Below are 10,947 nucleotides of genomic sequence, written 5' to 3'. Positions count from 1 at the left end.
TTCTATGCATCTCCTGTATTACAGCGGTGTTTAGCGCATCCTGGCTATGTTTGTGAACGGTGCTATATAAACTCAGTCAACAATCACAGGAGCTGGAACTTGGTTTGGAATGTTTTATTTTGAAAGCAGGATTGGAGTGAATTGTGGACCAAGCAGCGACGTGTGTGAGGTGATGGGGTGGGGAGTGTGAGGGTGGGAGGGGGCAGCTGCTGATATTTCTGAGCAACTCTTGGGCCATGTCTCAGTCAGAGTCAGCTGCTTACTGCTTCACGCAAACTATTCTGGGCGCTGACAGTAATCGTGTCTCACTGATGTCAGGGGCTGACTTCACCGGCTGGCGATTATAAATAGTCTCAGAGCTGGGCACGGCGCTGCAAACCGACACGGAGGCACAGAGAGGGGAGAACGCTGCTGACCCAAGGCCAGCTCCAACAGCTCAGCATCAGGTAGGAATCTCCGGGTGCGGGTGGGTTTCACTGTCCGGCACTGAGCTGCGGCTCACTCTCTGAGGACCGTGCTGGAGGGAGAAGAGGGAGACACGGGCACTTTACGGACTTGTCCGGATTTCGGCTGCAAAGCCCAGAGTTGCTGGGATCGTTCTGTGCATCTTTTCCAGAATCGTTTCGGGGAATGATCGCTGGTCTTGAAGATGTATAATTCATCCAATTTATTTTTAAAGATGGGACAGATCACCAGGTGTGCATAAATTTCCGAGAAGATCATTTGTGTGATTAAAACTTTGCCCACTCTAACGGAGGTGCTGAATGAGCTTGCCAAAGTTGTCACAAATTCCAGAAATATTTACCGCCCAGTCGTCACCAAGACACAGCAGATGCTGTTTTCCACACTATGAACAGAAAAGGTGATCTCAACAGGGAGCTGAGGGGTTACTAATACATTGAGGAGAAAGACCTGTCTCTATCACATCAAAGTCTCAATGTGACTTCACCCAGTCAGCGCTTCCCCAGCATTGACCCTGCCACAGTGCCCATTCCCTCAGCACTGACCCTCCGACAGTGCAGCACTCCCTCAGCGCTGACCCTCCGACAGTGCAGCACTCCCTCAGCGCTGACCCTCCGACAGTGCGGCGCTCCCTCAGCTCTGACCCTCTGACAGTGCAGCGCTCCCTCGGCACTGACCCTCCAACAGTGCCTGCTCCCTCAGCACTGACCCTCCGACAGTGTGGCACTCCCTCGGCACTGACCCTCCAACAGTGTGGCACTCCCTCAGCACTGACCCTCCGACAGTGTGGCGCTCCCTCGGCACTGACCCTCCAACAGTGCAGTGCTCCCTCAGCACTGACCCTCCGACAGTGTGGCGCTCCCTCAGCGCTGACCCTCCGACAGTGTGGCGCTCCCTCAGCGCTGACCCTCCGACAGTGTGGCGCTCCCTCAGCTCTGACCTTCTGACAGTGCGGCGCTCCCTCAGCACTGACCCTCTGACAGTGCAGCGCTCCTGCAGCTCTGATACGGGTTTCAGAGCCGGTTTTATGAGGATGGTGCCCTGATTGTCATAATTCTGGACATTTGTCCCTCTCCTGTTTCTCTGCAGCTCCCCACTTTTCCCACACTCACCTGATCAGGACTGAGTCAATCTGAAAATTCCTAATGTTCAAGCCTGCTCTAACATGATCATTTGTGAAGGTGTGCTGGTGTCTGGGGAGAAGGCAGGAAGATGGCATTCAGATCTGAGATACCCCATTCTCACTATGAATTGCGGAACAGGTTGGAAGGGCCAAATTGCCTGCTCCAGGCCCTAGTGGCTCTGAGACAGGCCACACATGTAGCTATTTCCCTGGGCATATTGCAGGCTTCTTTCCTGTTAGCATGAATACACAAGAATTTCTTTACTCATAATATTGACTTTCTAAAGAAAACATCTTTTCTGTCTGCCTGTTTCTGTTCCCCTCTCCCTCCCTCCCTGCCCTCTCCCTGTCTCTCTCCCCCTATCTGCCCCACTCAATAGGATAGGGCAATGACTCTGAACAAGACAGACAAGAGCCGGGCATTGGAGAGGAGACGGGGCAGTACCCCCCTGCATGCCCACCGCCGGAGTATGCCGGTGGATGAGCGGGAATTGTGCGCCTCCTTGCAGGGGGGGACTCTGACTAACCTGGTCCGTTGCACCTCCTACAACCCGGGCCTGCCCCCTCAGTGGGACAAGCCAGCTGCCGGCTCCTCCGAGTCCCTCAGCTCCAGTGGCAGTGACTCAGACAGCAGTCTGTACAAGGTGGTCCTGCTGGGCGAACACCGAGTGGGCAAGAGCAGTCTGGCACGGATATTCGGCGGGCTGGAGGAAAGCGAGGCCCACGAGACTGAAGGAAGAGGTGAGAGTGTGTGTGTGTGTGTGTGTGTGTGTGTGTGTGTGTGTGTGTGTGTGTCTGTGTGTGTGTGTGTCTGTGTGTGTCTGTTGTGTGTGTGTGTCTGTGTGTGTGAAGCTGCCCCTAAACCAGGAGACAGAAAGAGAGTTCAAGATAATAAAATGTGAGGCTGGATGAACACAGCAGGCCAAGCAGCATCTCAGGAGCACAAAAGCTGACGTTTCGGGCCTAGACCCTTCATCAGAGAGGGGGATGGGGTGAGGGTTCTGGAATAAATAGGGAGAGAGGGGGAGGCGGACCGAAGATGGAGAGAAAAGAAGATAGGTGGAGAGGAGAGTATAGGTGGGGAGGTAGGGAGGGGATAGGTCAGTCCAGGGAAGATGGACAGGTCAAGGAGGTGGGATGAGGTTAGTAGGTAGGAAATGGAGGTGAGGCTTGCGGTGGGAGGAAGGGATGGGTGAGAGGAAGAACAGGTTAGGGAGGCAGAGACAGGTTGGGCTGGTTTTGGGATGCTTGGTGGCTGTCTAAAACCCCATGACATTATTTTGTAGTGGGATAGGAAGGTTCTACCCAATGTCCCAACCAATATTTATTCCTCGGTCAATATCTCAAAAGTGCAGATGTTGTGATCATTTACATCATCATTGTTGGGGGAATCTTGCTGAGTAAATTTTAGCTGTGGTGTTTCCTACATTGCAACGGTGACCATAACTCAGGGCATGTTCCATTGGCTGCAGAGTGCTCCCTATGTCCTGAGGCTGTGGCAGTTGCTATGTAAACGCAAATCTTCTAATTTGTATCTTTATCCTCTCCTGCTTTCTCCAGTCCTGGTGCAAAATACTGGACTCTGCACCTTGTTTCATTCTCCGGCTTTCCCAGTGTAATCAATGTCATTATTGCTGCTTTTAGAATCTGGCCTCAGGAGCTCAGGGAATCCAAGCACTTTATTGATTCTGTTAAAAGGGGCCATGTAAGATCCACTCACTGACTGCAGAGTCAGCAAATCTCATGATATTATTAGATTCACCCACCAACATCATAGTTTCCATCGTTGGATGAACCTGAGTCATCTCAGCCTATTATAAATAATAGAAACTTAAACACAATGCTTTCAGTTGTACCTAGGAATGGTTAAAGTGGAAAGCCACTCATCAGGCTGGGAAAGTGACCCAGAACAACTCTACACGAATACTGGCTCACAGCAATATTACCAGCAGCTGCATCACACGGCCTCAATCATGCAAGGGGCATGTTGACCAGTTTCTCTGTGTAGGGCACTATTTGCAAATTCAGGATACCCAACAGGGACAGTAAACTAGCAATTTCCATGACAGCCTGAAATCTTTTCAGATGCTATCGTGCACAGTCAAGGGAGAAGGGGAAACTATTACAGGTTTTCCAGAAGCAGTTGTGAATTTCATCAATGACCTCCCTCATTCTAATCTCCCTTGGGACCTTGGTGCTACTGGTGTGAGATTCCCTGCAAGAAATTCCTTTATTAACTCCACAAAACCTGGTTAAATCGGCTCCTTGTTAAAACCGAAATTCATTTGGTTCATCCCACTTTTCCCAGGGCTCTTGAGACGTTGAATGATGTCGTGGGGTTGAAGTATCCCATCGCAAATAGTGAAATACCCAGAGCTAAGTGCCCTCTCTGCAGTCACTCTAGGACTTAGTTGTGTGTTTTGTCTTTGAGGAGTTAGACCACATAAGTTGTCTTCAATGTGATCGGGAGGATTTTGTGGAGTAAGGAAAGAGACTGTAACAAGAGAGCAAGTGAAGATTAAATGTATAACACTGCAGATGCTGGGAATCTGAAAGAAACTTGGAGAATACTGGAGAAACTCAGCAGGTCTGGCAGCATCTGTGGAGAGAGAAACAGTTTGACGTCTGATATGACTCTCTGTTGGAACTCCAAAGTAGTAGGTTGTGATCACAGATTTTAAAATAATTGACCCAAGAACCAGTAACGAGATCAGTTCTTTTATACTTAATGAGTGTTTGTGATCTGGAACACGTTGCCTGAAAAGTCAGTGGAATCATATTCAATAGAAACTTTCAGAAAAGGAGTTGGATAAATACTTAAAAAGGAGAAGTTTGCAGTGCTATGGGGAAAGTGGGTTGGCACTGTCAAAGGAGCAGAATCGGTGCAATGCACCTGCTGTTGTTTGAGACTTGAGGATTCCACAAAGTAAGACTCAATGCAAATCCAATCTCTGTCTTTTCAGGAGACACGTTCGACAGATCGATTATGGTGGATGGCGAAGAAGCAAATCTTTTGTTGTTTGATATCTGGGAGCAGGTTAGTCCTGGCTATGAATGGGCCAAGTCTAAGTGCAAATGTGTTATTTACTGTTTTGTCCCAATGTCAAACACCTAACTGTACCAACATTACCATGGTATTTCACCCCACGTGGCTACTCTCAATGTGCCAGGGTTAGTGTGGAATGAAGGGCAGGATATTCAAATGTGATACACATGCGCACACACACAAACACACACACACACACACACACACACACACACACACACACATGTTTACACACATACACATGTACAGACACACAGACTTTCAAAGAAACCTATAAAATGTTTTATCCACCCAACCCCTCAGCTGACCAGAACAAAGTTAATGTAAAAATGAAACCTTTCCCTTGTGGATGCTTTTTTCCCAGACAGAAATGAACTCAGACTTTAAAATACAAGAAGGAATAGTAACACAACAGAGATAATGGGAACTGCAGATGCTGGAGAATCCAAGATAATAAAGTGTGAAGCTGGATGAACACAGCAGGCCAAGCAGCCTCTCAGGAGCACCAAAGCTGACATTTCGGGCCTAGGTCCTCTGATGAAGGGTCTAGGCCCGAAACGTCAGCTTTTGTGCTCCTGAGAGGCTGCTTGGCCTGCTGTGTTCATCCAGCTCCACACTTTATTATCCAGTAACACAACACATGTTTACACAGATTAGAAATAAGCCATGGGTCTAAAAAGATAAATGTCAAAAAGATACACAGACCAGTCTCGGAATTGTTTGCAAAGAGCAGATAAGAAAATACAGTGGCTGTTATTGGGTAGTGTTGATGTTGACACTGAAAGGTGAGCAGTTGATTTCAAGATTCATGGCTGTGAAGTTTGGCAGAAATTCTGTGCTTCTGATTCCTATCGACAGTGACTGAATTTTACTCTTTTATTTCGTTTTATGTGCCAGCCTGCTTAGAAAGGCAGTTCTCCACACTGTGCCGTTCACAGCATCGTAATCCACATACTAGAATGTCTAACCAGCGATACACACAGCCAGCTGTTGCAAACAGATTCAAACTCATTTGTTTAATATTCGTGGAGCATAAAACAGACGTATCAGAAAGAGTCACCTTCTCTTGTTAAACATCTCCCTGTTTGATGTTTCCACGTGTTTCACATAAAACTTTGCTAAAGAATTTGCATACACAGCATTGCTTGTCCATTGTCCTCTTTGAAGAAATATGTTTTTGTATTAAAAGTAAATAGTATCAATAATTATTTCAGGATTCCAATTCGTGTGTCGGGCAAACAACAGATATACATGAAATACAATATTTGGGTACTGGCCAATGATAGACTCTAAAGAAAAAGTGCCGCACTGTCGGAGGGTCAGTGCTGAGGGAGTGGGCACTGTCGGAGGGTCAGTGCTGAGGGAGCTCTGCACTGTCGGAGGGTCAGTGCTGAGGGTGCGCCGCACTGTCGGAGGGTCAGTGCTGAGGGAGCGCCGCACTGTCGGAGGGTCAGTGCTGAGGGAGCTCTGCACTGTCGGAGGGTCAGTGCTGAGGGAGCTCTGCACTGTCGGAGGGTCAGTGCTGAGGGAATGCTGCACTGTCGGAGGGTCAGTGTTGAGGGAGTGCTGCACTGTCGGAGGGTCAGTGCTGAGGGAGCGGGCACTGTCGGAGGGTCAGTGCTGAGGGAGTGCTGCACTGTCGGAGGGTCAGTGCTGAGGGAGTGCTGCACTGTCGGAGGGTCAGTGCTGAGGGAGCGCCGCACTGTCGGAGGGTCAGCGCTGAGGGAGCAGGCACTTTTGGAGGGTCAGTGCTGAGGGAGTGGGCACTGTTCGAGGGTCAGTGCTGAGGGAGCGGGCACTGTTGGAGGGTCAGTGCTGAGGGAGTGGGCACTGTTGGAGGGTCAGTGCTGAGGGAGCGGGCACTGTCGGAGGGTTAGTGCTGAGGGAGTGGGCACTTTTGGACGGTCAGTGCTGAGGGAGCACCGCCCCATCGAGGGTCACCTTTCAGTTGAGATATTAAAGTGAAGCCATGTCTGTCCTGTTGGGTAACCTTGGTGGTTGTATTTGTGGGGTTGCTATCAGGAGAATGAAATGTATCTTTATTCATCGTTTCAGGATGACACCAACTGGCTCCGTGAGCAGTGTATGAAGCTGGGCGATGCCTATATCATTGTATATTCAGTGACAGACCGAGCTAGCTTTGAGAAAGCTTCAGAGCTGAGGATCCAGCTGAGGAGGGCGAGACAGGCAGAAGACATTCCCATTATCTTGGTTGGGAACAAAAGTGACTTGGTTCGATCCAGAGAGGTGTCTGTGGAAGGTACGTGGGGGTTGCACTCACTGCTTCCAAACCTCGTGTTCGAAATGGCAACAAGGTAGTTCTCAATGTTAAAGAGCTCTGAAGGTGAAGAACCTCAGAGCACGCTCAACAAACGCTTTCACAAATAAGTAATTAGCAGTGTCTCTGTCTTTCTCCATCACTATTTCTCTCTGTTTCTGTATCCCTGAGTGTATCTGTGTCTCTTTCTTTTGTCCAATTCTACTTCGATATGCACCCTGTCTTCTCTCTCTTTCTCTTTCTCTCTCTCTCTTATCACTCTACATATCACTGTCTACGTCCCTGTGAAAGCCATGGTTATGGGCTTATTGATGCTGGTTTTGGATGAGACATTAAGCTGAGATTTTCTGCTTTCTCAGTAGAATATAAAGAATCCACAAGACAATGTTTAGACATTCTCCCCAGAGTCCTGGCCAATGTTTATCCCTCAACCTCCATCACTGAAAGCAGATGAACTGGTCAATATTATGCTGCTGTTCCTGGTACTTAATATTTATTTGTAAATTGTCTGTCATTGCCTGCTATAGAACATAGAACAGTACAGGCGCTTCGGCCAATGATGTTGTGCTGAACTTTTACCCTAAACCTAAGGTCTATCTAACCTCCACCCCTACCTTTATACTACCATCCATATGCCTATCTAATAGCCACTTAAATGCCCCTAATGAGGCCGACTCCACTACCCTCTCTGACAATGCATTCCACGCCCCCACCACTCTGAGTAAAGAACCTAACTCTGACGTCTCCCCTATATCTACCTCCACTCACTTTAAAACTATGTCCCCTCGTAATAGCTGCCTCTACCCTAGGAAAAAGTCTCTGGCTGTCCACTCGATCTATACCTCTGATCATTTTGTACACATCTATCAAGTCACCTCCCGTTCTTCATCGTTCTAAAGAGAAAAGCCCTTGCACTCTCAACCTTTCCTCCTAAGATCTTCTATGTTACTTTGAAAGTGTTTCATCAGCTGCAAAATGTTTTGGGAGATCTCGGAGTCTTGGGAGGTGTTATATAAATTCAAACACTTGTTTCTTCTCAAAGGGTAATTATGATTCTCTGGTTTCACCACAGAGGGGAGGTCCTGTGCCGTGGTTTTCAACTGCAAGTTCATAGAGACCTCAGCTGCTCTCCACCACAACGTCCGGGATCTCTTTGAGGGTATCATCCGGCAGATCAGGCTGCGGAGGGACAGCAAGGAAGCCAACGAGAGGCGGCTGGCAGATGCCAAGAGGCGGGAGAGCATTGGGCAGAGGGCCAAACGTTTCCTCAGCCGCATTGCGGCCAGGAACAACAAGAAGATGGCCTTCAAACAGAAGTCCAAGTCCTGCCATGATCTCTCCGTCCTCTGAGAGAGATTGCTGGAACGTGGTGTCACTTTGGCTGCTGTGCAACCATTATGAAATGTGTGTGTGTGTGTGTGTGTGTGTGTGTGTCCTTTATGTGGCTGTTGGAAGGTAGAAGTTACTGCTTGGAGAATGCACATTATCTGGAACTCTACAAAAGGAATTTGAGATCTCGCTGACGAACACAGTGATACATTTTTTTGCAAGATGCCTGTGCTGCAGCTGGTGGCCTCCTGACTGGCACCATGAAACTGACAGTGCACCAGCCCTCGAACGTGGATCACCTTCTTAGATTGTGGAAGCAAGTGACTAACAATCTGTCCACCAAGAAGACAAGAGGCCTCCTGCCTCTCTCACTTCAAACTCTTTTTACCTGCCTTCTGACATACCTCACCGCTTTCGCTCATCCAGCTCTTTCCCAATATCAACAAGCTACCATTCTGACACTGAATGGTAGAGAGAAGAGCTGATGGAGATGCTTGAGGGAAGAATCTGAACCCCAAAGCTGCGGAGATGGTACAATTGTTATTTTGGAAGGAGGTGATAACTCGGAAGCTGCCTGGAAAGAGGGTCTGTCTCTGCCTGTTACCACCAGGACTTGGGGTGGTGGCTGCAAAATGTCCTTTAGTCAATTTGTTTGGGCAGTTGTCTGAGACAGAGGATGGGGGGAGTGGGGGGATCTTGAAGCCAGCCTTACTGGTCAATGGATAGGGACACTGCCACCACCTCAGGGCCGTCTCCTTTTAAAGGAGAAAATAGCTGTAACGGTGGCTGCTCTGGGAAATCCATATCCCATTTAATTAATAAGGCTTTCCCTCTGTACATAGGATCAGACAATAATCACTGAATCAGACCTTGAATATAGTGGTGGACTCATGAAGAATTGGTCTTTTGGTGTCTAATACAGTTCTGAGGTTGTGTATAATGGAATCGCACATCTCAGGAGAAGGCCATTTATTCCGTCATAACTGTGCTAGCTCTTGAGAAGTTTATCCAAATAATCCCACTCGCATTGTTTCGCCCCATGGTCCTCAAAGACTCAAGAGAACTGACCTGCCTGTGTTGACAACCATTTGGTTGAGGCCTGCAGTTTCAGATTCTGATACAGACAGGGTAGATTCTCAACACACTGTTGGTGCTGGTGGTGGATCATTGTAAATTGGTCAGCATCAGTAACTCAAGGAATGGGGCAAGGAGAAAGTTCACTTTATTTAAAAGAAGCAGTTAAATCTCATTTCTGATTTATAAAGCAGAGCAATGGTACAAACAGCAGTAAAACTTTGAAAAGCACCTGGAGTTTTAATAGTGAGAGGGTTTTTAATGAGCTGACTGTTAAACTGAGTGAAAGGGCATGAAAGAATGTTCAGGTGTGCCTGGGGATGTGTGAAGTGAGCAGAAACATCATGTGGAGTAGTCAGCTGTATTACAAGTTCAGGAGCAGCTGCTGTGAAACTAAAATTTAAAAAAGCAATAATCCATCATCACTGTGGTTCCATTCTTGTTGTACCAGATTCCTTTGCACTTCTGTTTAATATTATTCAAATCATTTCTTAACTGTTTACATATTGATTTTTGTATTTAAAATAAAATTTATTCAGCCTTGCAACACAGTGTGCTGATATCTTTCTGCAGTAATGGAATGGTATATATCAGGCAAACTATTCACCAGACCTGTATCTCTACTGATGATAACCCGGCTCCTTCACCCTGCCACTCAGCAACCCCCCACCCCCCCTTCAATGCCCCGTGTTACTGACTGTATCTCTATTGATGGTTATCCAGCTCCTTCACACCATCACTCAGTAACCCCTCACCACTGCCCCCCCCCAGCGCCCTGTGTTACTGACTGTATCGATATTAGCCCAGCTCCCTCACACTGTCACTCAATGATCCCTCTCCCCCAGTGCCCTGTGTTACTGACTGTATCGATATTAGCCCAGCTCCCTCACACTGTCACTCAACGATCCCTCTCCCCCAGCGCCCTGTGTTACTGACTGTATCTGTACTGATGTGATAACAGCTCTCTCACAGTGTCACACAGTAAGCTCACCACCTCTTCCCCTTGCCCCCAGAGCGTGACCTGAGTTTCTTATTGTATCTGTACTAATGTTAATTCAACTCACTCACACTGTAGGAGATGTCGTGAAAGCGCTGGTTTCGGACTGGATTGGACAAGGTCAGAAATCACACAGCACCAGGTTATAGTCCAACAGGTTTATGTGAAATCACAAGCTTTTTGAGCACTGCCCCTTTTTCCGCTGTTAGTGGGAAAGGTAGTATCAGACACAGAATTTACAAGTAAAAGATCATAGGGTCACACAACTGATGAGAATGTACTAAATAACCCTAAGATGCCATTAAATCTTTAATTGGTTAGAAGGTTTTAATTGATTAATATGTATGTGTAAATCCCTGAATTCCTTTCGACTCACTGTCCTGAGAGAGCTAAAGATTTTATCAGTGTAACTGTGGGAGAGCATAATGATGTGCCTATCATTCCTTTAGCTCCAAAATGTACTTTACTGAAACAACTATTAAAGTACAATACATCGCAATTTAAGGTTTAATCCAATTCTATTTCTTTCGTAAACTTGCAGAATATTTCAGCTCAGAAAAGGGCATTTGGCTTGTTGTTTCCATGCTGGCTATCAAATGATCAATTAACCCAGTGCCACCTCTCTGCGTTATTCCCAT

At 47.4% G+C, this 10,947-nt stretch overlaps 1 protein-coding gene across 1 annotated transcript; it reads left to right on the top strand.

The window, feature by feature from the left end:
• Positions 1-285: 285 nt before the first annotated feature.
• On the top strand, positions 286-9,886 carry rrad (Ras-related associated with diabetes). Its single transcript, XM_059651786.1, has 5 exons — positions 286-446; positions 1,966-2,326; positions 4,549-4,622; positions 6,687-6,891; positions 7,982-9,886. Exons 2-5 carry the CDS (start codon positions 1,975-1,977, stop codon positions 8,257-8,259), a joined length of 909 nt encoding a protein of 302 aa, XP_059507769.1. The 5' UTR covers positions 286-446; positions 1,966-1,974; the 3' UTR covers positions 8,260-9,886.
• Positions 9,887-10,947: the final 1,061 nt, after the last annotated feature.

This window comes from Stegostoma tigrinum, chromosome 16, assembly GCF_030684315.1.
Source record: "Stegostoma tigrinum isolate sSteTig4 chromosome 16, sSteTig4.hap1, whole genome shotgun sequence".
Lineage (NCBI taxonomy): Eukaryota > Metazoa > Chordata > Chondrichthyes > Orectolobiformes > Stegostomatidae > Stegostoma > Stegostoma tigrinum.
This window is presented reverse-complemented; position numbering and strand designations above follow the sequence as displayed.

What these genes read in the sequence shown, in the direction of transcription:
- rrad (XM_059651786.1), top strand. Translation starts at nt 1,975, where the DNA reads ATGACTCTGAACAAGACAGACAAGAGCCGGGCATTGGAGAGGAGACGG. An exon ending in CCACGAGACTGAAGGAAGAG is followed by an intron (nt 2,327 to 4,548) that starts GTGAGAGTGTGT and finishes CTGTCTTTTCAG; the next exon opens with GAGACACGTTCGACAGATCG. An exon ending in TGTTTGATATCTGGGAGCAG is followed by an intron (nt 4,623 to 6,686) that starts GTTAGTCCTGGC and finishes TCATCGTTTCAG; the next exon opens with GATGACACCAACTGGCTCCG.